This window comes from Esox lucius, chromosome 21 (genome assembly GCF_011004845.1).
Source record: "Esox lucius isolate fEsoLuc1 chromosome 21, fEsoLuc1.pri, whole genome shotgun sequence".
Taxonomy (NCBI): domain Eukaryota; kingdom Metazoa; phylum Chordata; class Actinopteri; order Esociformes; family Esocidae; genus Esox; species Esox lucius.
Window position 1 is genome coordinate 4,387,885 of NC_047589.1, and position 27,963 is coordinate 4,415,847.

Consider the following 27,963-nt stretch of genomic DNA (forward strand, 5'->3'; position numbering starts at 1 on the left):
ATTCCCAAGAAGCGCTGTTGTCTCCTGTGTCCTTTTTGTATTGTCCCTTGTTTATGGTTAAATGTCTTTGCCATTGTTAGATACTTCCTGAGCTACTGTGGTTGTTAGTTGGAGCTTCCAACTTAAGGCTGTTTTTAGGCCTGTTTTTAATGGATGATCCTGGCGGCAATCTCACATCCTCCACGTGGTACCCTAATTGGAAACCATGGCGACTCCAAATGAGGACTAGCTGTCCTCCCAGAGTCATCTGAGAGAGAAGACAACTCTTTTATTCCCTCTTACAAGGGTGTCAAGCCCCTTGTGGGGAGATCTGACACTGCAAAGATAGAAGTGGTACCGTCCTCCATAACCCGGTGTGGATCTATGCGCTGCAAAGAAACTGGAGATCTCTTGAATTCTAGGACCACCATGTCCCACTACAAGGAACCTGCAGCCTGGCAGTTCATGATAGTTTTCCCGGGAATGTCCAGAGGCCAATTCCACCTGTGTTTGTTGGCTCAACTATCAACAGAACATTCTGGGTGGTATTGTAAACCTTGCTCACTTAACTCATTGGTAATTGTCATGGATGGTGGTAAACAATCCCACTGGGCCCCTCTTCTATCATCAGAAAATAAACAGAAGTTGCTCCAGTTGTCACGCAATCACCAACAACTTAGGAGTGGAAGAACAATACCTGGTCTGATGAATCCTGCATCAATGTACTTGACTGGCCTGCTCAATTCCCAAACTCATCCTAATAGAGAGTTTTTGAATAAAATAGATTAGGCTGTTCACAGCATAATTGTACAGCTGTTCAATCTACTGAAACTGTTTGTTTCCAATGTGTCAGCACCATCCTTCTAGAGGGTGTCCAAAACTTTGTAGAATACATTTCTTGAAAGCCTTAACTCTAATGGATACAGAGGGGTCTGTCCTGGACAAACTGCAGTAGCTAATAAACTGGACAGATTTTGTTGTGAGAGTTTGTGCTGAAAGTTTGGGGAGAATGGAATACAAATGTGCAATTCTTTAACTAGTAAATTTTTATCTCAAGCATAGGTCGCTCTGTTCACATAACACCCTTAGGTTTGTTTCAGAAACTAAAAGACCAAACCCTTTTGTAGTGTATTTGTACATATTGTTAGAAATCAGCCGTTTCTTATTGTGGTTGAAATAATGATCGCATACCAGGTCGTCAATGGAGAGAGTCATTAAATGATTTATTGCAGCATTTGATAGTCTGTTGTTCATGAGGTTGCCGACTCGGTCTTCATACTTGATGTCATCTCACTCAATCTCACCTCAATCTCCAAAACTTCCCCTCGTACCTGTACTTCATAGACATCGCAACCAGCACTGTACTGAAAGCCCATTGGCTAATTACTGTCGTGCATTGACTGATCATGACTTCCTGTGTACGGATAAAGTCTTTTGCAAACTATACATAACACACTTTAACTCTCCCCCCTATCAAACATTTAAACAAAAACATTACTTGTTTGATTAAACAAATGTACAATTAAATTCCTAATGAAAAGAGGCCCATACACTTATGTTACATATGAACAAAAGGAGTATCTGACCAATAAGGTCTTATTGTTCCTCAAAAAATGTATGTAAACAAGTCAATTCTGACACGTAACCTAATCTATGACAGTTATCAATCCCTCCCCCACTTCAGATTATAATGGTGAAGAGACATTGACATCAACAGACTACTACCTGAGTTAACGGTGTTCAGCAGAAAATCCGACTCAACATCATGATCTAAACATTCCACGAAAGTCCATTGAACAATCAAAAAAAAAACTCTTGTCTGTATTTTGATCCGTGCGACAATATCATACGAAAGACTTCTGCATATCCTGTTGTACCTGTGCAAGATTCTACCTTTTAAATAGGGAACAATTCTACCATTAATAGGGAACAATTCTACCTTTTTAATAAGGAAATATTCACTATCCAAACATACCATAATGTCAATCATTAAGCTTCATCACAAAATGCATAGAGGGCTGACAAACTTTACTTCACAGCAGTGTCTCAATGTGGCATTGCAGGGACAGAACTCCCTCCTCCTTAAACAACCAATGGAAAAAGGAAAGGGAAAATTAGGAGCACTGCCAGAGCCCTACAAAATGAGCTCCAGCGGGCTACTGGTGTGCATGTTTTTGACCAAACTGTCAGAAACAGAATCCATGAGGGTGTCAGGAGGGCCCAACGTCCTCTAGTGGGACCTGTGCTTACAGCCCAGCACGTGCAGCTTGATTGGAATTTGCCAGAGAACTCCGGAATTGGCGTTCTCTTCACAGATTAAAGCAGGTTCACACTGAGTGCATGTGTCGGATGTATAAGAGCCTTGAGACGATGTGGTGAACATTATTCTGCCTGCAACATCATCCAGCCTGACTGGTTTGGATGGTGGCGTATCCTTGGAAGGACGCACAGACCTCCACGTGTTATCCAACTGTAACCTGACTGCTGTTAGGTACCGGGATGAAATCCTCAGACCCATCGTCAAAACTTATACTGGAACAGTGGGCCCTGGTTTCCCCTTGGTGCAGGAGAATGCTCGGCCTCATGTGGCCAGAGTCTGTAGGCCATTCCTGGATGACAAAAGCATTGATGCCATTGACTGGCCCTATCGTTCCCCGGACATGAATTTGATTGAGAACCTCTGGGACATTGTGTATCGTATATCTGACACCACCAAGTTGTGCCGCAGACTGTCCAGGAGCTCTCTGATGCCCTGATTCAGGTCTGGGAGGAGATCCCCCAGGACACATTCCACCATCTCACCAGGAGCATGCCCAGACGTTGTCGGGAGTGCATACAGGCACTTGGGGGCCATATACACTACTGCGTCAAATTGATTTGCCTTGATGAAATTCACCCAAGTTGGAACAGCCTGTGATTTCAATTGTTAACTTTGATTTTCGGTGTGAGTTTGAATCCAGCTCTCAATTGGTTGGTGGTTTTGGTTTCCACTGACGTTTTGTAATTTTGTTCTCAACAAATAACACAATGTATGGTTTTTATCTTTGAAATATTTTGTTCATTGAGACCCGATGTGTGATTTAAGTGTTCAGTTAATTTTTTGGGCACTGTGCAACCAATTTGACTGAAGTATCCACTGTTGTTAGAGCAGTAAGCCTATTGCTAATAATTACTGTCTGTAAGTCACGGCTCTGTCGTCAGTGATACGGCCAAACAAAACAGAAATGCCGGGCGTTTGTTGGTGGCCCTTTTTTTAAGTGTTTTTGTCGTTCTTGTTTCTGACATTTCATGTGGGATTCCACAGATTTAATTCCCATAAATGTGCTTTAATTCCCATAAAAGTTTGAAAGATGTCTTGCAAAAAACACAGCAGGCTTTGTATTCTTTCCCTTCAACAGATTTTAGCCACAAAGCAGTTGCTGTTTTCTGATTGAATTTGCACAGCCAACGTCCACTATGTAGCTAGCTGAATAACATAGATTGGTACTAGCTAGCTATCTATCTCATGAACAACCGTGTTGGTTGTTGTGTCTTGCTGACATCTAACATTCTGACTGACACATCACTGCGCGACCAGAGCTAAAATGCGTTCGGAGAGAAGCAAATTTGAAGAGGCACGGTCTTTCAAATACGTTGTGTTGGGAACATTTTGGATTTAGCGTTCAGTACGGTGTTGTTGTTTACGGTCTTCTTACCCTTGTCATCGTATGGAATGCTGAATCCAAAATGTACAGTCTGCAAGCATTGGTTTTCCACTATCAGCTACTTTTAACATGATATCGTTCATACCGAAACTGTACCATTACTGGGACCCACAAACCATGATATATACCGAACCATGGTCCTACTACCATTGCATCCCTAGTGCCCTCGTTCTGCAGAGGATCGGCACGGCACAGGACCTTCACGAAACAAAAAACTTGTATGTAGATAAAGCCTTCAATGTCTGTCTATACTTCCTGCAGTGTCCAGGACTACTTTGTGCGTGCGGCCAACAAGAGGAAGGGCATGCTGGCCAGTACTCACCTAGTTCTGCGGAGCCCCGAGGGCACCAAGTACCAGGCGGCCCAGAAGTGGGGGCTGCCCTCCGTCACCCTGCGCTGGGTGCTGGAGTCTGCCAGGACAGGCCTGAGGGCGGAAGAGAGGCACTTCCTGGTGGATTTGCCACCCTCTCCAGGTCGGTCTACCTAGCAATCATTCAGATTTTTATTTTAAATGAATTGGAAACGCAATTTTCAAAAGTGGGGGATGTTGTTTTTCTTGGTTCGTTTTAGTATACTCTTCTGTGCTGAAATCCGTTTTGTACAAGCAAATGTTATTTTCTTGAGGTCACCTTCATTTGGATCACTGTTTCTTTTTACTCTGTGATCCTCAGAGAGAGAGGAGAGTTTTGTGGGGGGCTCACAGAAGCCATCTATGCCCCCTCCCTTGTCCATGAACAAATCTCCAGAAATCCCCCTGCTGGGCCCCCAGAGCGGAGCTGGGGTCACTCCCCTTGACGTGGGACGTTTTCAAAGTAAGGTGTTTCGCTCTGTGCTGGAGCAAGGAGGATGTGAGGAAGATTCTACCACCCCTGGACTCCAAGAGGGGGGCAGAAAAGCAGGGGGTGCAAAAGACTCCCCCGCCCTGCAGTTGGACACCCCCTCTCGCTTTCTCTGTCGAGACCAGCTTTTCAGACCCAATTTTAATGTCAAGGTTTGTCACTGCTTCCTGCGTAGAGGATAATAGGATTACACAGGTTTTTAAACTTGTTCTTTTAAAATCTAATCTTCTTAGTGTTGTGATATAATGTTGTTTTGTCATGATATCCCTATTTAAACAAAGGATAAATGTTTTTGGTTAAAAGTTACATGGAAATCGGGAATAAAATTTGTCGACTCACCAAGGCCAGGATTGAAAGGGTCATTTTATATGGATTGATTTAACCCCTTGATCACTGTACCGCATGCTTGAGTGAGGAATGTTTAACACCAGTCAATGTAACAGTATTTGTTATGCATAAATGTACATGGGCATTATACATCTAGGATGCGCTAGCAGCGTTGGACACACCTGGGGGCAGGACTGAGCAGGGTCCGGTCGTGACCCCGCTGTCAGAGGTAATTGGGAGGAACCTCAAGGTGGCCCTGGCCAACAGCACCCGAGGTAACGCCCCTGACCTCCAGGCCCTCAGCGCTAGCCCCCAGCTCAGAAAGGACGCCCACAAAAAGGTACGTTACTGTTGCCTGGCCTACCGTCCGCATCACTCCCAGGCGACCTCGCCAACACTGTCAGATCTGTCCCAGAAACTGTTGTGGCAAACATGGTTTGTGCTTGTAGGTGGAGGAGGCTGCTCCGCTGGCTGGCGTGGTGATCTGTGTCAGCAAGAAGCTGAGCAAGCAACAGGGGGAGCTCAACGCCGTAGCCGCTTCACTGGGAGCAGACTTCAGGTGACCTGTTGGCTATATGTTGGTTATACTAGCAACTGCATATATCATTGATGCAATGTTCCTTTACACTTTATTTACTTAGCGGATGCTGTTATCCAGAGGGTTTCGCAGGTGTGAGTGCATATATTCTCGTACTAGTGGACTGTCACTCCTAGTATAATCTGTGTGTCTGTGTGTTTCCAGGTGGTCATGCGATGACACTGTGACCCACTATATCTACCAGGGCCGTGCCGGGGACAACACTCGGGAGTACCGGGGTGTGAAGGAGAGACGGGTGCACGTGGTGTCCCAGCACTGGCTACAGGCAGTGAGGATGATTTCCAACACACACTTGTTATTGCTGGACTTGTACAACGGGTACACGTGTCAGTTAACACAAACGGAGCGGATTGTTTGGTTGTTAATGTTTGTGATCCTGACTGGTTGCCGTTATGTCTGTTCAGTGTGCTGAGGAACAGACGCACGTCTCCGAATCGCTCTACCCGTTCACCTACAACCCCAAGATGAGCTTGAACCTCAGCCGGGTGCCTCCTGATAGTAGCCAGAGGTGTGCCCCTGCCACCCGCACCTCCCTACCCCGGTTCCCCCTTCAAAGCCAAGAGGAAAACACCAGACAGGTACCTCCTAAACCTGCTCCAATAATAAAATGGTAAATTAATAGGGCTCTCATTTAAGGCTCAACACATAATAAACTTTTGGTTCAGATGTAGGTCAGTGCAAATAGTATGACAATGTCTGTCCTCTGCACTGTATGACTGATTAAGAAAATCTGTTAAATTACTTGAATATAAGTAAAAATACTTTTAAAACCTCAAGTAAAGATAAAGGGTATTTTCCCCTCAGCCTGAAGACACTGTGGAAGATGCCACCATGTCTCATCTTGTCAATGAAAGAGAGACAGATCGGGAGCCGAGCCAGGACAATGCAGAGAAGAGAGGTGCACTTATACACTTTTATCAACTATCGACCCAGCTGTGCCTTTATTTAAACCCATTGTATTGCCCAGTCGACGCTTGGACCACAGATCGGAAATTGTACTTGCAGTTATCTTTTTATGTGCTTGTTCTTAACTAATGGACAGTTATTTAAAGAAACTTTTGAAGTCAGGAGTTTGTGATTAACAAGCATTAAAGGTATTAGAAAACACTCCAAGACACTTAACTCATTACATTAGACTCCCATTCTTATTGATCTTTCTGCTCTGAAATGTCAATATTTTTTTCCTGGACTGGCTCCTACATCTTTATTTGCACCTTGTCTTAAATGGAGTCATTCACACATTGGTTTATGACACAGTTGAATAGTTTTTGGAGTGAGTTCAGCTGGTGGGGGTGGTCAGGGACGTGTGGGGGGCATAGCTAGGCACCCTCACCCTACAAATTGTTAAAATTTTAGAGGCCTCTACACATCTTAATATTTTAAAACAATTTCTTTAAGTCTTAAAAATTCTCCAAGGATATATTTGTTATTTTTAAGCTAATTTCCTGAAATTCTAAAAAGCTGAAGCTGAGAATCGAAGCTGAGAACAATGGCACTGCAAATATTGCATACACATTCCGCATTTTAGATCTAGCTGTAATCCTATATAATTATTGTGGCAATAAAATGTTCAGAGAATAGCCCATCAAGAAAATTATTTTTCACCCTGTTTGGGATATTTTACAGATCATTGTCCTATGAAATAATTAGCATTTAAGTTATTTAGACTCCTATCCAGATGAACATAAATAGATTGGATGGAAAGGTTGACTTCCAGCATAGGCCTGTAATATGCTGATGAAAACAATGTCATAAGCCATTTTAAAGTGTAAATTATGGAATCGATTGATAAGGTGAAAAAATATATCTTAAGTAGTAAAATTATGAAAGGGATTAATGATTTTGAGTCACTGAATCATTTCATAACCTGTAAAAAAAGACTGGCTTTGTGGTCACCTTGCTAATGTAGTTTCCATTCGTGGCCCCTTACTCTGTAGGGTAAAGAATTGTTATTTAGCCTTTTTCCATGGATTCACAGGCAAAATATGATCCCATTTAGCTACCTGTCTAATACTTCACAAAACTCCAAAACCATAGCTACATTTCAAATGTAACTCTTTGGTACCTGTGTAAATAGGTACCATGTCTTTGGCGACGTGAAATGCCGTTGGGATCTTTCTCGTATGGTGTAATACTGGCAAAGGCATCCGACATAGAGTTTTGCTTTGGGCGGCAATGAGATGCTTTTCACTCGTCATAAGATTTGTGGTGCCGCCTTAAATGATAATAATAGTTATAAACTGTGTATCCTGTAACCCATGAATCAGAGTACATTTCCTTATAACAGACAGATTTAATGCTGTCTGATACAATATATATTGTAGACTGATATGTTTACTTGATGTGACTATTGCGGATGCGTACATCGCAATGTCGATGCTGAAACGATATATCGTGCTGCCCTAATAAAGAGTCACTGAAGTTTGACGTGACCCTTACCCTGTGCTACGGGGAGCCTGTTTGACCCAATCTATCTGGACTCCCAGATGTTGTCTGCCACGACCAGGATTTGAACACCTTGCCACAGTGTTGCAGCTGGGAGACTTAGACCACAGCTAATCTTTCATTTATATGTCCATCCAACATCTTTGTGTCCGCGTGCACATGCATTTTTATTTTCATTGTTTAGCGATTACTCTAATCTCGGTCGGTAAATCATCTTACGCCGCAACATACATTGTTTTGTATTTATTTTGCACGAAATATTCAGTGGGCTCAGGTCCCCAAAACACAGACAAGCTCAATTTACTTGTATTCCCCTAAACCTTTGGCTGTGTCTCCCAGACCTGTGTGAAACCCTGGAGATGAGGGAGAACCTTCAGAGGCAGTTGCAGGAGATCATGTCAGCCACCAAGATTACAACGGGCAGGCGGTCCTCGGCCCGCCTCACCCGGCTGGGCTCTGGAGGGGCCGACTCCCGTCCGCAGACACCCGACGGCCAGGCCCGTGTGGGCCGCAATGCAACTGGCCGGCGCACCCTGGAGGCACTGAGGTAGGAGGGCAAAAATGTAACATGCCCTTTCATTAACCTTCACTATTCAGTCTTTCTTATGCAACTGGCCAGATCTCAATCCAGAAAATGTGCCTCTTGTTGCACTCACGTAATCAGACAAATGTCCTGATTACACTGAGTTGAATTAGTGCTGCAAGCTTGTATGTAAATTAATGGAGGGTTTTTTGGCAAATAATTAAGCAGGCACATTGTGTCATTACAGTTGGAATGAGGCCTTACTTTTTATGGGTGTCTCCCTCTGGCGTTTCTCAGAATATCTCGCCAGGCAGTAATGGATGTGAACACAGAGCCGTCACAGATTGAGCAGATCGTCTGGGACGACCCCACGGCACGCGAGGAAAGGGCCAAGCTGGCTGACAACATGCAGTGGCCTGGCAGCCCCTCCCAACATTCGGATCCCCTTGCTGTACCCCAAGCAGCACCCCCTTCTCACTTGGAACACGCCGGGAACCCCCTCAGGGACTCCATGACCGACTCAGAGCTGGTGGAAATGGGTGAGGTTGATAATAGTCAAGGAAATGGTCCACTGTCTTCCGTCACTCTTAAATTGTTCAAGAGGCTATGCTTTTTTTAAAATATATTTTGGATTTTATTTTGTTCTACAATTTCCAATGATTTCTTATTGATGCAAGTTCTGTAACTCTCCAACTGATTGACTTGGGTACTTATTTGTCTCCAGAACAGTCTTTCCTCACTGTGCGTAGGATTCACTTGCATCCTCTAGTATGAATGTCTACAACATTTATATTTTTAACTACTTATTTTGAATTTTTGTAAATATTTGGAGAAATCTTGACCTTTCAAATTCACAAGTGTGCCCTGGGAACACAACAGGTGGAACACATACATATATTAACATGCAAAAAGACAGACCTACACAGTTCAAACAAACACATTCATCAATATCAAAAGCCAGTACAACAAACCGACCCATGGGCATTAAGGCATCCAAACGAAGTATTGGCTGGATGCCATTCCAAACATTAGGCACTAAACATGAAAAAGCAGCTCTACCAAGCTCTGTTAATCAAAGGACTCTGTAATATTAACCAACCCTGTGGCCTGTTATAATCCGACACTCTAAGCTTCAACAGGGATGACAAGTAATCTGGGTGTCTATGGAGAAGGCCTTTGTAAACAAAAAGAGAGTAGTGCAGTAGTCTACAAGTCTTTAATGAGGTCCAGACAACTTTTTGGTAAAGGATACAGTGGTAAAGGATACAGTGGTAAAGGATACAGTGGTGCATATCAAAACTGTCAGGTATAATAGAACGAAGGGCACTATGATAAACAGAGTAGAGGTCGATCGATAGTGTCTTTTTAAAGGCCGATATAATAATGATAGTTTGGAGCAGGAAAAAGCCCATAGCCGATTAATTGGCCGATTACCCCCCACACACACTGTCGGAAAGGAACAATCTTTGACTTTATTAGAAACGGTTTAACTGTTGAATTGAACATCTAAATCAAAGAAAATACCTAAATAAATGCATATGGAACTGAACATCAAACTGACTGATTCTAGTATGCAAAATAACACTGTGGGTGGGAGCTATATCAGAGTTTACGTTAGACTTTTTTTTTACTGCCAATATAGCTGTTAAAATTTACAAAATCTGGCCATATAGAACAGCTACCGGACATATGTTTAAAAAGCCATATAATAACCTGCCTTTGAACACAAATGCTATGTGCCAGCAAATGTTTTTTATTTAAATCAGTCCGCAGAATGAACTCTTCACAATCTTTAGCTACAACTAGTGCGGTCGCAAATATTACATAATTGCCTGATCGCAATAATTTCAGCCAGATCGCAGTTATTTTAGGGATTTTGAAGCCAATGTTAGAAACGTCTCAACAAATACCATGTGAATTATGTCAGCTTTCATAGGATGTCCAGGCCATGGGTGCAGAAGAGCGTTTGACGGCTCTGCGTAAAGTTATAGGCGCAGATCATTTACTGAAACATTTCTGTATGTTTAAATCTAGTTTCGAATTTTTTGCAATGCACCATAATGTAGCCTAATTTCTCAACATTATGACCTAATAGAGAACACATTTATGTCGCTTTTTTGTCGGATCAGCACTCGATAGAAGAAAAAAAACAATCAAGCGTATGTAAAATAATTTTACTAATATTGTAAGTCACATTTTGTCATTTCCAACCGTATTTCCTAATTTGATAAAGCACATTAAAATGTATGGATATAAATATGTTGTCCCACTGCATATTAAACGTGTGCTTGAGTTGCTGCCGGAGTGTGCAGCTTTTGAATCTCGTGCCACACTTAGTCACATGAACAAACACTCAGTAATGTCCTAAAGAAACAGTGGAGCCTCGCTGTTTTCTTGGCAACAGATCATATATGTCACACACTATTTGGCTATTTAATATGCTATTCATGTATTTATTTGGCATATTTCCCACCAAACACTTTGGCAGTTGATATTTTCTTCTGCCGGACAACTACACAACGTGATACCGGGCAAAAAGCCAGCATTGGCCGGCTAACGTAAACTCTGAGCTACGTGTATACAACTCTGGAAAAAATTAAGAGACCACTGCACCTTTTCCTTTCCATAAAAGTTGAAAAGGAAAGTTTTGAGGGAGGAACAGAAGCGTTCTTTCTTGGAAGGGAAAGAAAAAGGTGCAGTGGTCTCTTAATTTTTTTTCCAGAGCTCTGTTTTTAGCTATATCCCCCCATAAAGTCAGTTATTCCAGTTGAGAAGACTGATATTATAATAGAGGAAACTGCATGACTGCATTCTCTTCAGAAAGGCGGTTCCTCTTGTAGCCTATATGTTGGTAACGGAACATCCTGAAGTGTGTTTTGATGGATTACATCATTGGAAATAATTGTTCTATCATGGGCGATGCTGTTCTCTGATCAGTGGCCAGGAAGGATCACGTCTGTTGCGCGTCCCCTTATATTGTAATGCCACTCTTACAAACCATTAATGTTTGTGCATATTCCCGGGGTAAGAAGGACCCTAAAGTGTGCAGTTTAATTTCATGAATGGATATTTACGTGGCTGGAGTACATTGGTAAGTAAAGTAAAAGTTGAGTGGTTTCTTTTCCTCCCTGTCTTGTATTGTGAACAAGGAGCTGACAGTGTTGCATTATATATTCGAAAGATAACTTTTATTGGGAGAAATAAACTGAAAACCGATAATACTTGAATGCCACTTGTCAGCCTTGGTGTACATCAGCTGGTCCAGCGTATTCCCCGGGACCTCAAGGTTTAGCCCACGTTTTCTAACCCTGTCGCCAGAATAATGGAGAATTGCTTTCTGAGAAAAATAACTCTGATGTAGCTGACATTGAAAAACATAATTTAAAGTCTGTTGTGCTTTGAGTGTCAGCGCTCGTGTCTCATAAAATCAAGGAAGAGTGCCATTTTATGGGGTCTTTATCAGTTATTTAGATTACTGTCAGAAGTTAATCACACACACGCATTTTCAGCAAAAGTGGCCCCCAAATGATCAGATATGGCCATTGGCCCATAGTTGTGCTAAGCTTGCACTTACGGCTAGCCAAATTCTAACAGCCAAGCTTGATAGCAAAACAGAGCGCTTGCTTTCGGCAGAGCAGCAGTTATCTTCAGTCTAATGCATTTATAATGTCGGTCTATAACCAATAACCTTACGCTCATGAAAACAAATGCTCTCTTAAAGTTAACTTTCATTTAAATATAAAAGATCTCCGGTACAGTACACAGTGACAATATCTTCATGTAACTTCATGTATGACTCTTCTGGGAAGGGGGTTGATCCCCTGGGATGCGGGGTGATCCACTGGGGTGACTCCTCTGGGATGCGGGGTGACTCCTCTGGGATGCGGGGTGACTCCTCTGGGATGCGGGGTGACTCCTCTGGGATGCGGGGTGACTCTTCTGGGATGCGGGGTGATCCACTGGGGTGACTCCTCTGGGATGCGGGGTGACCCACTGGGGTGACTCCTCTGGGATGCGGGGTGACCCACTGGGGTGACTCCTCTGGGATGCGGGGTGACCCACTGGGGTGACTCCTCTGGGATGCGGGGTGACCCACTGGGGTGACTCCTCTGGGATGCGGGGTGACCCACTGGGGTGACTCCTCTGGGATGCGGGGTGGTGACCCACTGGGGTGACTCCTCTGGCATGCGGGGTGGTGACCCACTGGGGTGACTCCTCTGGGATGCGGGGTGGTGACCCACTGGGGTGACTCCTCTGGGATGCGGGGTGGTGACCCACTGGGGTGACTCCTCTGGCATGCGGGGTGGTGACCCACTGGGGTGACTCCTCTGGGAAGGGGTGGTGACCCACTGGGGTGACTCCTCTGTTATGCGAGGTGGTGACCCACTGGGGTGACTCCTCTGTTATGCGGGGTGGTGACCCCCTGGGGTGACTCCTCTGGGAAGGGGTGGTGACCCCCTGGGGTGACTATTTAGCCAGGGTTCGAACATCATTCAATCAATCAATCAAATGTATTTATAAAGCCCTTTTTACAACAGCAGTTGTCACAAAGTGCTTTACAGAGACACCCGGTGTGTTGGAACTGAACCTATCCACTGTTTCCTGCAATTGCTGTATCAATAAAGGTTCAATTTGAGTATTCAGACCGATATTTGTATGCAGGTACAAGTAATTGAATAAAAATGCAACCTGGTAGAAATGGTATAACAGGACTTTGAGAAAATCATGTATTTTTTCCCCCAGTATTTAGAACAAGCTTCAGATTTGCAAGGGCGACCTGAACAGCTAAAAAATCTGGCTAGGGTTGCCGATATTGGAAATAACTGATATATCTGCGATTATATATTGTGGATATATCAGATATATATATATATATATATATATATATATATATATATATATATATATATATATATATATATGAAAAATAAAAATAATGAGAAAATCTACTCAACAGTATGTATCCTTCATTCTTCCCCAGCCCCATCCTCTACAATGAAAATGTATACATTTCAGAACAGGTTGCTGGGTAATATGGGTAATAGTATAGCAATAGCAACAGTAGTAAAGTAGAATGAGCAATTGGGCTCAATTAACAACTGCAAGATGCAGTCTGTGGCCAAAGCACTGTGATCTGGACCACTTCACCGTGTTCAGGCATTGTCTGTTGTTATACAGACTAGATGACTCTCATCTAGGCCCCAGTCAGCTAAAGCTTCTCTCATCCTTGTTGCGATGTTCTCACTTTTATGATCCTGTGGGAGAAATTACCTTTGCAAATAGCAGTCAGACTTATGTAGGGCTCCATTGTCCGGCTGAACCACAAGTTTGATGTTGCTGTAGAATATTCCACTTATGACAGCTGTTTCAACTTGTGCCTTGCATTTCTCGTACAGCTCTGGGATGGCAATTTGAGAGAAATAGTTGCATGACGGCATTACATGCCTCTTGTCAAGTGACCAGATTGTTTTTAAAACCCTCTTTGGTTACTGTGTTAATTGGTACCATGTCTTTCTCTCTGCCGTTTGGGATCTTTCTCGTATGGTGTAATACTGGCAAAGGCATCCGTCATAGAGTTTTGCTTTGAACGGCACTGAGATGATTTTCACTCGTCATAAGATTTGTGGTGCCGCCTTAAATGATCGAACAAATTTGTCGTGTTGCCTCCTGTTGTGGCAACAATTGCAAGGCACTCTTGACAAAGTACCTGTTTTTGGTCAACATTGTCCTGTATGTAGCTACCGTGTTTAAAATAATAATAGTTATAAACTGTGTATCCAGTAACCCATGAATCAGAGTACATTACCTTATATCTGACCGATTTAATGCTGGTTTTCTATTTGATCATCTATATATTTTAGTCTGGTGTATGTTTCCCACAATAATTCACACGTTCTGCCATGTGACTATTGCGGATGCGTACATCGTAATGTCGTTGCTGGAACGATATATCGTGCTGCCCTGAATCAGACTGCAACCTTGACCCTGCTAGATCAATAGTCAGAGCAGTAGCATGGATAATAGTGTCATCTGCATACAGGTGAAGAGCACAGTCTTTAACAGATTGCCGTTTACATAAATGATATTGGGCAAGGAGAACACGTCCTAAAAGTTCAGCCACTCTTTTCTGAGATGTACTTTTTCATACTGTTCCCTGTGAGCATCAAACTCACAACCTTCACATTGCATGCACCATTCTCTACCAACTGAGCCACGCAGAACCAATATACACCAACAAACCCACAGCAACAGACTCTTACTAAACAGCCATATTCACAATGAAACGTTGTCCCTCTTTTCCAGCGGCCTGTGATGTTATTGACCAGCAGATGGGCCAGAGGCTGATGACCCCGCCGGTGGAGGAGCCGGAGCCAGACCTCCTCACGCCTAAAGCCCCCAGCATCGCCTTCCCCCTCGCCAACCCTCCTGTTCCCCCAGGGCCACAGGTAACAACAGGTCTATTAAATTGTTTAGTTGATTAGGGTGCCTGGTATTGCGCGTGTTGCCTCAGGAGCTGGATAAGAAGCACCGTGAATTGGCGGAATTGGTTTCAGAACGCATGGCTTGTGCTCTAGTGCTCTTAGTTTTAGAGACCCTACTTGACCCAGATGCACTATGCTTATCCGGGGAGTTTCAGAGGCCCTACAGTTTACCCAATCCCCAACAACAACCAGTCTTTTCTGGGTGGGGGAGGAGGAAAGGAGGCACTTAATTTTTTTTTTCAGTTCGGTTTTGATTGTACTTGCTTTGAAATTTGAGGTTTAAATGTTCCTTTGTGTTCACCAGAAAATATTTGAAACAAAAATTGGATAGATTATTTTATTAAGCTACACAGTGGAGTACCGGGGCATTTTCTGTGACCACAAGGCTATAAAAAGGATGTTTTGCTGTCTCAACAGATGGAGGAGGAGGAGGAGGAGAAGAGTGAGGCAGAGAAGGAGCCTCCTAGATTCCAGCTATCCTCCCTTAACCCCCAGGAGAGGATAGACTACAGTGCCCTTATAGAGGAGCTCGGTGAGTCTCAATACTGCACCCCTTGTTCGACCACGACTACCTGCTGCTGATTTGCCCCTTTGTTTCTTTGTTACATCTTACTGGTCTAAAGTGGACTTATCATCCTAGTTGAGTCTCATAGACTCCCTGTTGCCTGTCTAGTGACCCGTTCTGGTCAAAAGCTTTCTCTGCTTTTTGCCCTGCGTTCCTCCGGTTGGCCGTAGGTGGTGTGGTGCTGGACAAGCAGTGCTTTGACCCCAGCTGCTCCCACATCATCGTGGGGAACCCGCTGAGGAATGAGAAGTACCTGGCAGCCATGGCAGCCGGGAAGTGGATCCTGCACCGCTCCTACTTGGAGGCCTGTCGCTCAGTGGGTCACTTCCTCCAGGTCAGGCCCGTCTGTTTCCTCCACACGCGCTAAGCCACCATCTTTTTTTATGAAACCTTTTTCTAACCAGGTTAGTCCCATTGGCCCTCATTTATCAAAAGTGCTTACACCAAATTTCCAGCGTACACCTGACGTACACCCAAAACCACGGTGACTTTGAGATTTATCAATATGGACGTTGGCGTACGGCACTCTCAAATCCTACGCCAGCTCAGGAGGTGGTGTGCGCACGTTTTGAGTTAGTGCGGAAATGCGCAGGAAAAAAAATCCTAACGTACTGACAAACTAAAAGATGTGATATATTATGACCCACTGTAAAAAACAACAACAACATAATTACAAACTTCAGTGTTTATTTTTGTGCAACATGGACTTCAAGGTTTAATTTGTGTGACTTTCCAAAGCATTTGATTTATATGTATTCCTTCAGATGCGAGCCTGTGCGCTTTACATGACGTTTCAGGGTTAGGCCCGGCAGTTACGCACGGACTGGGTTCAGTAATAAAAGGGTTTTAATGACCAAAATATAATTCAGACTGACAAAATAATAAAAATGACATTCTTCTTCTTTTAAATAATAATATAAATAATAATAATAACGACATTCTTCTTCTAAATAACGATAAACGTCATTAATAATAAATATCATGAAATAATAAGACGAATATTACAAATTGTCATGCAATTATTAATGTGAATGAATGGTACTCCACATCACATCATCTTTTATTCCGCTTTTTAAACTGCAAAATGAAACAATTTTATTTATTTCTACCTCCCTGGTGATCGTCTCAATCTCCACGTCAGAGAAGTTTCTCTTTTTTGCCGTCTTCCGTGTGTCCATGGCGTTAAATGAGGGCGTGGGGGAAGCAGAGACTTGAATATATAGGGGCGTGTTATTCTAATGACGATCGTTTTCAGCCGCGGCATTTATCAAGGGCAGGTATTGCGTACACCTGGATTTTAAAGGTACGCACAGCTTCATAAATCAGGCGGTGAGAGTAGTGTAAGCAAAATCTTACGCCAACATATACGCCCGTTTCTTCAGGGTCTCTAGATAGTAAACCATCATCCCATTCTGTTTAAGTCATGTTTTTTTTGTCAGCATGTAACCTGTACCGTTCATTGTGAAACTTTGTGGGTTTTTTGACTCTTCATTGATACATATTTATTTTTCAAAATGTGGCGTTCCTTCAAAATGGTGGGGGTCCAGGAGGATGAGTACGAGTGGGGCAGCAGCTCCATCCTTGATGCCCTACCTTCCGTTACCTCGCAACAAAAGAGGCTGGCCTTGGCTGCCATGCGCTGGAGGAAGAAACTGCATGACCGCGCGGACCAGGATGGTGCGTTCAGCGGTTGGACCGTCATGCTGAACATTGACCAGAGCAGAGAGTCGGGGTTCAGGCGACTACTGCAGTCTGGTGGGGCAAAGGTAGCAGTTATGTTTTTTTTCTCCGCGTATTTTCTTAGTGAAGCCATGTAATAGATTTAAATTTTTAACAGATGACATTCCTCATATTTTTATTTACTTTTAATTGAAAGTTTCACAAAGCCTCAAGGTGTGCGTTCGCGTGTGTCCAAACTACAGTTCAAAAGATTGGGGTCGCTTAAATGTCAAATGTCTGTGTTTAAAAGCACAGTTTTTTTTCTGTTAAGATAACATCAAATTGATTAGAGGCCCATTATCAGCAACCATCAAGCCTGTGTTCCAATGGCACATTCTCTTTGCTATTTACCATTTTCAAAGGCTAATTGGTAATTAGAAAACCATTTTGCAATTATGTTAGCACAGCTGAAAACTGTTGTGCTGATTAAAGAAGCAAAAAAACGGTCCTTCTTTAGACTAGTTCTGTATCTGGAGCATCAGCAATTGTGGGTTCAGTTACAGGCTCAAAATGCCTGGAAACAAAGGACTTTCTTCTGAAACTCATCAGTCTATTCTTTTTCTGAGATATTAACCCTTTGGCGCGTAAGATCACAACAGTGTGATCAATCTAGAGTGGTCCCTGGAGCGTACGATCTCACTGGTGTGATTAGAACGTCATGTTTAGAACGCACCATTAGCATACCTAGCTACAAGTAACGTAACAATGGCTGGTAAAACCGCGCAATTATTTACTCACATTTAGCTCAAACAGTGTTTATAACTTTATTTCCTGATTGTAATTGTTTCAAGACCATACTATGATATTAACCAGGTAGAAAGCGGGGACAAGAAGCGTTACTTACGTACCAACAGACAGCCAACACTAATGCACAAAAACAAATTATATTAGCGACTACTACCGATCAAAACCATTGCAAAAACTTTCTAGAAGTTACGTTCCCCGTTGTATGCATTTTATATAGTTTATTCATTTTCACTGCACTGAATAACTGGTCACGATTTGTTAGCTAGCGGGCAGCTGACGTTTGCTAGCGGTTAGCTGACGTTTTCTAGCTAGCTACAGTTATAAATCAACCAACTTTTGCAGCTCTTAGAATTCGAGTCAACGAGAGAAGCTTGCAATGCAATGCATGTAGTGTTCCTTACCTAGGAAGGTGACTGTTCAAATGCTGGCGTGAGTTCAAATGCTGGAGAGTACTGAAGTCACGTGCAAAAAAACTCACGCTGGGGGGTCGGTAAGGAATATTTGAAACTCACGCGTGAAAAGGTTAAGGCTATTCCATGCAAGAAATTGCCACGAAATGTTGTGTAATAGTCCCTTCAAAGAACAGTGCAAACTGGTTCTAACCAGAATAGAAAGTGGAATGGGAGGCCCTGGTTCACAACTGAGCAAGAGGAGAAATACGTGTGTCTAGTTTGAGAAACAGCCACCTTACAGGGCAACTGGCAGCTTTATTAAGTACCCACAAAACAAAGTCACTGAAGAGGCAACTCCGAGATGCTGGCCGTTTAGGCAGAGTTGCAAAGAAAGTAATATCTCAGACTGGCCAATCAAAAGTAAATATTAATGTGGGCAAAAGAACACAGACACTGGACAGATTAACCTAAGTTTGAGGTGTTTGGATCCTAAAGAAGAACATGCGTGAGAATCAGACCAAATGAAAAGATGCTGGAAGAGTGTTTGATGCCATCTATCAGGCATGGTGGAGGCAATGTGGTGGTCTGGGGGTGCTTTGCTGGTGGTAAATGTAAAGTTGGAGATTTGTTAAGGATAAAAGGGATCTTGAAGAAGGAAGGCTATCATTCCCTTTTGCCCATGCCATGCCATACCCTGTGGAGGGCACTTGATTGGAGCTAATTACCTCTATAGGAGCACTACTTCCCAAAGCACAGCTCCAAACTGCACATTCAAAAAAATAAAATGAAAAAAATGACATTTAAATAACATCAACATGATATGCAAATACAGTTTTCGATTCCCACTAGTAAAGGGTAACGCATTTTTCACTGTAAGGCGCAATACATGCATGCACAGCGCTTTGGCCAGGCCACTGACCTGGAAGGTGTATAATTCACTGATAATGTTGTTTATTTTCTGATTATGTTCATGGAGGTGGAAGGAATTACGGAACCCGACTTCCTAAGTCCTTTCTCATTCCACTCTAATTCCCATTCAGTGAGACCTTTGACTTCAGTAGCTGTGGGGTATCTGTTGGGAAGTGTCCTGTGTTACCTCACGAGGAGATGTGCAACCATTTACATTTTCAACTGTTCAGACTTCAAAAAGTATCCGCCAGAAGTCTGGCAACAAGTCTTGTTCATCTAAATAAAACTTGTAGTCCCATCAACCCTATTTCCTACCCTCTCGCTGTTTCTCTGTTCTCCCATACCCTCTCTCCAGGTGCTCCCCAGTCCCTCTCCGTCTTTCTACAAGGGAACCACCCACTTGTTTGCGGAGTTCAGTCGGTTGAAGCCAGGAGACTTCCGGGTGGATGTGCCAGAGGCCATGTCCCAGGGGGTCAAATGCCTTAAGCCGGAATTCATCGCAGACTACCTCATGCAGGTAACTGGGACTGTAATTAGAACATAGCCTCCAAATGTGACTACAGAAAGTGATGTACAGAAGGAAATGTTTTTGTTGAGCCAAAACTTCTAAAGCTAGTTTCTAGGACTGAAACAACTAATTGACAGCAACAATTCAAGTTTGAAAATAAAATGTATCGGTTGTCATCCATTTATTTTAATGGTGATATTGTCTTTGTACTTCAGTTAAAGCTACCCGCTATAAGATCCTCAGTAATGTTTTTCAGTTCCCTATTTTTCCTTGTTAGTCTCTATATTCTACAGGTTCATTAAACGCCCCATGGAATTATGGATACATTCCAAAACTATACATATAACTGCTATTTCAGGTTTTGAATAGGGCATTGTGCATATATTAAATATTCCCTCTCACAAATCTATTGTCTTGTGTGTCCAGGAGCCTTCACCACCTGTAGAATTGTATTATCTGCCAGAAGCTGCCCAGTGTCTGCCAGAGGGCTCAGTGGACAGCCGTGCCACCCCAACCCGCAAGCGGAAAGCATCAGGAGATTCCTCTAAGCTGAAGAAGACCCGTCTGAAGTGAAAACTTCAATTTATAGTCAGCTAGTGAGTTCCAAACTTTTAGAAATACCCTCGTAAAGAAGCCATGATTGTATGTCTGTAAATACGATTTTTTGTATGAAATTAAAAAATGTGACAAGTGCTTGTGTTGTTTCCATTGATTGTAATCAAGATTCAGACTGTGTTCAAAAGCATTCTGCACTTTAAACACATGTCCTGTAGAGGGCATTCTACACTCAGCCTATATCTCAAACATTGTGCCTGTAGTGTGCTGACATTTCTTTCTCAGCATCACATCCTGTGTACCGTTTAGTTTTGCACCTCAGGTCAAACCCTGCAGATTAGAAATGTGTGGTAAGAACATCCATTGAACCTCAGAACGTTGTGTCATGGTCCCTTGGATGCACTTAGTGTATCCCCAATTTGCTGGCCTGATGGCAATGACAGTAAAAACGTTTGACAAGTGAGCACCTTCTGAGATCCATTCCACCTGCTGTGAACTGTGTTAATTACCCTGGGTCAAGGTGTTACACCAGTGTCCTGTGAACCGTGGTGTCTCACTCCAGTTATTCCTGTCATTACTGGCACTGGCCTTGTTACTCATGGCAACCACTTCCCACCATGTCACTGCTTTCATCAGCTATTACTTTCATTTTGTTTTACATAATGGAACATTGCTCTCTCGATCCAGATTCCAAATGAATGCACAAACACGATGAAGTTATGCTACCGAATTTACTACCAGCTGTAATGTAGGGCGAACAAATGTCAAAATCGGAATCCTCAAATCGGACTCCTAGACTTAACCAAGTAATCTTGCTCCTCTTACAATGGCTAAATGGCTCTCACAGTTCTATAAACACTATGTTTTGTTCACCCATCTATTAATCAGGTCCCGTGCCCATTCAGTCTGGCTGTTGAGTGGTAAGGTTCCAGCTACATCCCCATATGGAAGGGTTAAGGGGTTTAATCTCCGAATAGCTAAGTTAATTCCATCTCTCCATGAATCAAACTGCTAGCAGAATGCTACAGGATTAAGCGTGGAGGTTGGGGGGGGTAAAGGTTTTTAAGGCTTTCCTGGTCAAACTAAATGATGTGTCCATTGATATGGTACTAAACATGACACAATCTTGAGAGGTTCTCTGTACGAAACATTGCCCCCCAACTCGTTTCAATTACTTTTTTTTTTATTGTGCCTCTGCGTTGGCCACATATAGTGCGCAAGTAAGAGCTTTCCTCAAGGCCAGTGGTTACGAATGCATCCCTATTGACACGCTATTCCCGATATAGGTCTGTAATTTCTTTTTTTTGTGCCCTGTGTAGGTTCTGCTGAAAGGTGGTGGACTAGAAGGGACATAGGGTGCCATTTTGGATTCAGGCCATAAGACATGCTGCTGCAGCTGAGGAACCTAATGAGAGAGACCTCTGGAAGAACATTCCCACAACAATGCGCTGTTGCCTTGGAAATGACGAGAAGGAAATCGGAGCATGAGGCTCCGAATGTGTGCTGTCCGTTTCCAAAACAAGCATTACTAAACTTTTGATTAATTCAATAGTCTTTATTTAAATGATTTTGGGTTAAATTCACTTAAAAATTCCAATAAGTACAGATGATCCTGTTTTATTGGTTTAATGAGGTTCACCATAACTTTGAATATCTGATCACATTTTATCTCAAATATATTCATACGTTGTATAGTGGTTTTACAAACTTGTCATCACTGCATTTTTAAAATGTACATCTTAGGCTGAACCGAAAGCGGTATAGAATGGGGAACCGGTGTCAATTACAACAGTTTATTTATTTATTTATAGCTACGTACGGTGTGTACTGGGAACGCAGTGCTGCAGAATTGTTTGCGCTAATGTGTTTGCCCACTAGATAAACTGATCTTATGGACCAGTTCAGTGACTGAGTCCATGTAGTTATATTCTGTCAAACATAAAATTTCGTGGGGTACTCTTTTTATTGTTGGACGGTCTTTAACAGTAAAACCTTAGTAGAGATTGTTTATAGCTCCCCTGTTATTGACTCCCAGGCGGGTTGCGCTTACTTTCCGACGGGGGACAATAAACGGTAATCCGCATGGGGCTCTTGGAAACCATGTCCCTAATCTAAGTCAAGAAAAAACAAAATCTTTGCCTTCTGTTGCAACACTGCCCTCATTAAAATTCCATGGGCATCGCCTAAACTCACGTCACGAAAATCAAACCGTTATTACTTCGTGTTTGTGTGACAGAAACTCTGCGCGTCTTCATGCGCGCCACACAGTGATCACATACACTGTAGTCTTGCCAAGCCTGTTGCCTTGAATTATTGCCTTCACCGCCGAGCATTTATCCATACAGAATTGTCAGTGGTCCCAGGATTTTAGGGGTGGCGCTCCCTCCTTCCCTCCTCCTACTGTTTTTCGATTGAACAAACTGTATAGCTTCCCGGGTAGCAGTTCTGAGCTCAGTCGGATTGAACATGGAGCTCATATGACATTCTGGTTTAGAACTGGCAACATGTGCGTGCGGCTTGTGTGAGTGGAGTGGTGACACAGCGCCTTTTGGGGGATTCGTTCGACTGGGATACGTGGGGTTCCCAGCGTACCGACGCACCTTGTGTAATAGGTAAGCAGCATTGTTTTATCTTTCGTGCGTTCTTGAATCAATATCGAGTTATAATATTAAACACCGGTAACTGACGTCGAGCTTGTACAAAGCTATTATCCTAACTGGCGTTGTTGCAATGTTACTACAGCGATACCGTAATTTCGGCGCGCTGTCGATTGCTCATGGTGAAGGTTGTCGTGAACCTGTTATGATTTTTTTGTATTTATATTAACTTGACTCCTGGCTACTCAATATATTTTAAAAACCATACCTGAGTTATTTTTCAGGCTGCAGTTCCTGCGTGAAACACACTAGACAGGGTTTAGAAAACAAAATAGAAAAAAATAACTATCTAAAAGACACATTTTGAGTTACTGTATCTGATTTATGCTGGTGCTGCCTTAGTGTAAAGCAGTTGGACAACGTCTTTTACAGTAAGGCAATAATGAGTTACAGTCAAAAAGAATAAACAATTATTCGATTCATTTCCCACCATCAAATGCGCTTGAATTTCTATATCATTACTTGCCATTTTCTTAATACCGTAAGTCAGGTATTCATCCATGCATGTAGAGACTGGGAAACAGGGACATGTTGGGTTTCCCATTTGACCCAGAACTAAGAACCAATGTCTAGGCTCAAATCTTCTGTGAATGCCTGACCTAAAACCCAAAAGATGTGGTTATGTTTACAAAACTCTGAATCAATATTTATTGATAACAATGGCAACTTTATCAAAGGCCGTTTTGCCACTTGATTCCCAACCCATTTCCTAATAACACATCATTCTTTTGGGCGCTTGTGACTGGTCATATATATATATATATATATACACAGACACTAGAACTACTGCGTTTGTGGGCGGAAAAACATTTGGGAAATCACTGAGCACTGAGATGAAAGACAGTAACAGAGATAACAAGTGCATATTTTTTCTATAATAGTGAGTTTTTTCCAGCTTTCTTTTGAGAGGCGCATTATCGTAGTCAATGAAAAGGGTAACTCTGTTAAAGAGTGAAACCATTATCTTCTCCCTCACATTGAAGACTGCTTATCCAGCTGTAAACTTCTGCTTTATTTCATCAATGACAGCGACGCAGTAAATTGTGTAGTAATTGTGTTGTAATTGAACCTGCTGTTCACTCTTACCATTGTGATTGGAATGTTGGTCTTCAGTTTTCCACAGAACCCCCCACCCTCTTTGTTCTGAGGACAGTCCTTCACTGCTGTGTGTACAATGGCGGGAGAGGGGGTGGGGCCAATAAGGGGCATTGACATTTGTAGCTGACAGCTTCCATGGGGTTCATTGACATGCTGTAAGTAGACTGATGCTGGTGAAACATAGGAAAAACTAAGAACCAGTGGTGTGGAGACCCTTCTAATCCATGGGACCAAGTAAACAAAATAATACACAGGGTGGCAGTCTCTTTAGAATCGGGATTGTATCACCCATCACAAAGTAGTGAAACAAATCTGAATGCATTTTAAAAGGCAATGATGTTTTGGGTCAGGTTAATCTCTCTGCTTGTAGTTCAAGCAATGAACCAAGCAAAAGAACAAATACAGTCATTGTTTACCATGATAAGCCTAACCAAAATGTTGTGATGTTTTCTTCAAGCCTTATGGTTTGTGTTTACACAGGCAATTATGATCTCTTGATTTGAAAATATCTAATGTGATTGGTTAAATAGCCAATTAGTGGAGGGAAAAAACATCTGAACTGGTATGCCTGTCTAAACCGCCAATTACAGTGGATATAACAAGTCTAAACACCCCTGTTATAATGCCTGTTTTTTGTGATGTAAAAGAATGAGACAAAGATAAATCATGTCAGAACTTTTTCCACATTTAATGTGACCTATAATGTAAACAATTCAATTGAAAAACAAACTGAAATCTTTGAGGGGGAAATAAATAAAATAAAAAACTCACAATAACCTGGTTGCATAAGTGTGCACACCATCTTATAACTGGGGATGTGGTTGTGTTCAGAATTAACCAATTGCATTCAAACTCATGTTAAATAGATGTCATTACACACCTGCCATGATTTAAAGTGACTCTGATTAATTACAAATAAAGTTCTGCTGTTCTAGAAGGATTTTCCTGACATTTACTTAGTTGAATCTCAGAGCAAAAGCCATGGTCCACAGAGAGCTTCCAAAGCATCAGAGGGATCTCATTGTTGAAATATATCAGTCAGGAGAAGGGTACAAAATAATTTCCAAAGCATTAGATATACCATGGAAGACAGTGAAGACAGTCATCATCAAGTGGAGAAAACATGGCACAACCGAGTTATTACAAATAACTGGACGTTATTGCAGAGGCTCCTCTTGCTCCCTATTGAAGTAACATCGTACATGAGAACATGGACGATTCAATCTGGGAGATTTATGGGTTGTCCCCGATTCAATCCCCTTTGATCTTTTCTGATGGGCTTGTGATAGAGGTCCTGGGAAAATGTATCAACTGTCTGGTATCGACTGCCTCTGTCTCCAAACTTAGGCACCTATCTATATTTTCATAATGGGTAGTGTCAGGGGTCCTGCAACATGTTTTACTCATTGAAAACCCCTGTAAAGTATTGACTTTCCCATCCAGAACAGGAAGTCAGGCCCCCTCAAACAAATGTAGGGATGGAATATGAAAAACAGTAATGCCAAGAAGCACAGTAGTTGTGTGGCAATGGGACCCCATGACTGAAAAATTGTTGTAATGTAAGCCAATTAGGACTACCAGACCTCATAACAGCCTTAGTGCCCCCATGACTGGTGGAGCATGGTACAACTCGTCTCTACAGCGTGGAATTTAATTTCTCCGCAAATATGGCCCATGCAAACAGTACATCGTCATGGTTGACTTAGAACTCACAAAGTCTATTGCTGACAAAAACTCTATGTTAAAAAAACTGGATTTCATAGAACAAGAGAGAAGGAAAAAACAGGCAGTTGTTTTCTTTCCTGTATTTTCTAAATGCCACGCAGCATTAGCGACTAGCCAGGCTCTTTCAGACTCAGCGTCCTTATAAATAAGTTTGGTCAGAAGCCAAAGAGATGACGGTTCACACAACAAGAACCACAGGAGCTGGGGCTGTGCTGAACACTGTTTCCAACAGAAAAAAAAACAATAAACCTGGAAGAATCATAAATGTCCCCCGCTTAGTGTCTTATGGTCCTATCAGCTTGAGTATTCTCCAGCAGAAGATAGAGGAGCCTCAGGCTGGCCAAGCAAAACTGTTACTCTCACCGAAAATGTCTCTTTCAATAGTGGTGACATTTGAAAAGCCCTTCTGCATTAAAGGAAATATTAGAGAGGGGTCTGTCTGTGCATTGGGGGATACCTGACTGAACGTTGATGAATGCAGTTTAAGAGCACAAAAGACTAGGGGAACGTAACCAGAGGCCCCAGGTGCACTATCACATCGACAGCCACAGGAAGATCAACGGGGGGGTTAGGGTAACAGATAACTAGACATTATGCTGATTAAAGGAGCCGATGTGTGCATGAAGATAAGAGTGCAGGCTGTGCGGCCAAGCGGGAGGCAGGCGTGTTTACAGGGGGAATTCCTCAAATTCCTTGGCTGCAGCCACGCCAGTCCAATTCCACACCTCAGCCCACTGATGCTTGATTCATTTCCCCATCAGTGCCGATGGGATCCCCCAGGGGGAAGGGGTCCACTCCTCCAACCCCTTCAATGTGATGACAACCTGGTTTTGAAATCCTCTCTGATTTCCTGTGGAAAGAACTCTGCTATTTTTTTGTGAGCTCTACCAAGTTATCTCAAATGCACTGCTTGATTAGTCAACATCTTGTCAACAGGGTGAAGTGATTGTGCCATTGGTTCATACATCACACATCCTGTTGAATGCTAATCAACATGTTTGGCTGATCTTGCTCTCCACAAAACACAAAAACAAGAGCTGGCTTAAAATCGTAACCTGCTTATGTAAAACTCCCAGATGATCCCCAGGCCCTTGGGAGACTAAGGACCAGTAATTCCAAGGGGATTTCAGCAGGTTTGCATGGTTATCTCAAAGAGTTGTACTCAGAAATATTTGACTATTGACCAAGACATGGAAGACAATATGTTTGTGTTAACAAGTAATGTAAGCTACATTTTGGATTCATGGTCCTTCTTTCTGTTGTCACCTTCAGTGTTCATAGAATAAGCTCTTATCAAGACAGTCCATTTTTTATATACAGACCTTATTTCACTTCAAAATATGTTTCAAGATATATTTATAAACTTTCAATTAGTTTCTTATGTCAGATCACACAGACACAGTTTTAGGTGCTCAATCCTTTCAGGGTTAAGGGGTGTCATGCACAATTCTCTGGTACCCTTTGTACAAGGAAGTCATATGGTTGGGCTTAACGCTAGACTTTATCCCCTAGATTGCCATTCTTCGAATCCAGTTGTCCAAATTTTTGTCACCAGATCAGTTTTGTCTCCTAGTCTGGCAGGTGTTGTAGATTTGCCCTAAATAATTAGACTGACTTTGACACATTGTTTTTTTTGTAACCACGGATTCACTCAGCTAGAATGGTTGAAGCAACTTTTGAAGGGGACAATTTCTCTGCTTGATAATGGCATGCGAGCGTGAAACATGAAACAAAAAAACACTTGGAAGACGTTTGTGTGCCATTGCACAGCGCAGGCTTGTGTTCAAGATCGATCAGCGCTTTTAATGTGGTGCAGATAAATGGGACCATAATTGGATTATAAGGAGCGCCTGTTGGGTGGAGGTGAGGAAGGGATATGCAACCCTACCCCAGTGCTCTGGCATTGGTTGGCATCCTTTGAGGGTCATGTGATGGAGGAGGAACAATGCTGGCAGGTGTAACCCTCCCCATTATTCAGCCTGGACTGGGCTCAAAAAAGAGGATTACTCAGACATACATACTAATGGGGGACAGGTTGTGACCCTTGCTAACAAGCAATGCAATTAATGCCCTTGTCACTTCCGCAGAAATGGCTTTCTGAAGTAAAACAAAACAAATTATTGAAATGTTGCACTTCTCTTTCCTTGGCAACTTTTCTGGTGTTTGAGCTTTATTGTGTGTGTCCCAGGTT

General features: G+C 42.6%; 2 protein-coding genes across 4 annotated transcripts in view; both read left to right on the forward strand.

Moving 5' to 3' along the window:
- Positions 1-21,762, forward strand: part of topbp1 (DNA topoisomerase II binding protein 1) — a 33,828-nt gene extending 12,066 nt beyond the window's left edge. For 2 of the 3 annotated variants that reach the window (XM_010899767.4, XM_010899764.4), the window contains exons 13-27: positions 3,945-4,156; positions 4,355-4,674; positions 5,007-5,189; positions 5,299-5,408; positions 5,592-5,715; positions 5,852-6,025; positions 6,252-6,345; positions 8,232-8,439; positions 8,713-8,954; positions 14,719-14,861; positions 15,315-15,429; positions 15,633-15,796; positions 17,010-17,228; positions 19,585-19,746; positions 20,164-20,429. In XM_010899767.4, coding sequence (XP_010898069.2) covers positions 3,945-4,156; positions 4,355-4,674; positions 5,007-5,189; positions 5,299-5,408; positions 5,592-5,715; positions 5,852-6,025; positions 6,252-6,345; positions 8,232-8,439; positions 8,713-8,954; positions 14,719-14,861; positions 15,315-15,429; positions 15,633-15,796; positions 17,010-17,228; positions 19,585-19,746; positions 20,164-20,310 — 2,617 coding nt within the window. In that variant the 3' untranslated portion in view covers positions 20,311-20,429. Of the gene's footprint in view, positions 1-3,944; positions 4,157-4,354; positions 4,675-5,006; positions 5,190-5,298; positions 5,409-5,591; positions 5,716-5,851; positions 6,026-6,251; positions 6,346-8,231; positions 8,440-8,712; positions 8,955-14,718; positions 14,862-15,314; positions 15,430-15,632; positions 15,797-17,009; positions 17,229-19,584; positions 19,747-20,163; positions 20,430-21,611 lie in introns of those variants that run through there. The other variant, XM_010899765.4, reaches the window with a different exon arrangement.
- A 263-nt stretch (positions 21,763-22,025) lies between these two features.
- tmem108 (transmembrane protein 108) overlaps positions 22,026-27,963 on the forward strand; it is a 59,625-nt gene continuing 53,687 nt past the window's right edge. Inside the window, exon 1 of the mRNA XM_010899768.4 lies at positions 22,026-22,904. The gene's annotated coding sequence lies outside the window, so the exon portion shown is untranslated. The remainder of the gene's footprint in view (positions 22,905-27,963) is intronic.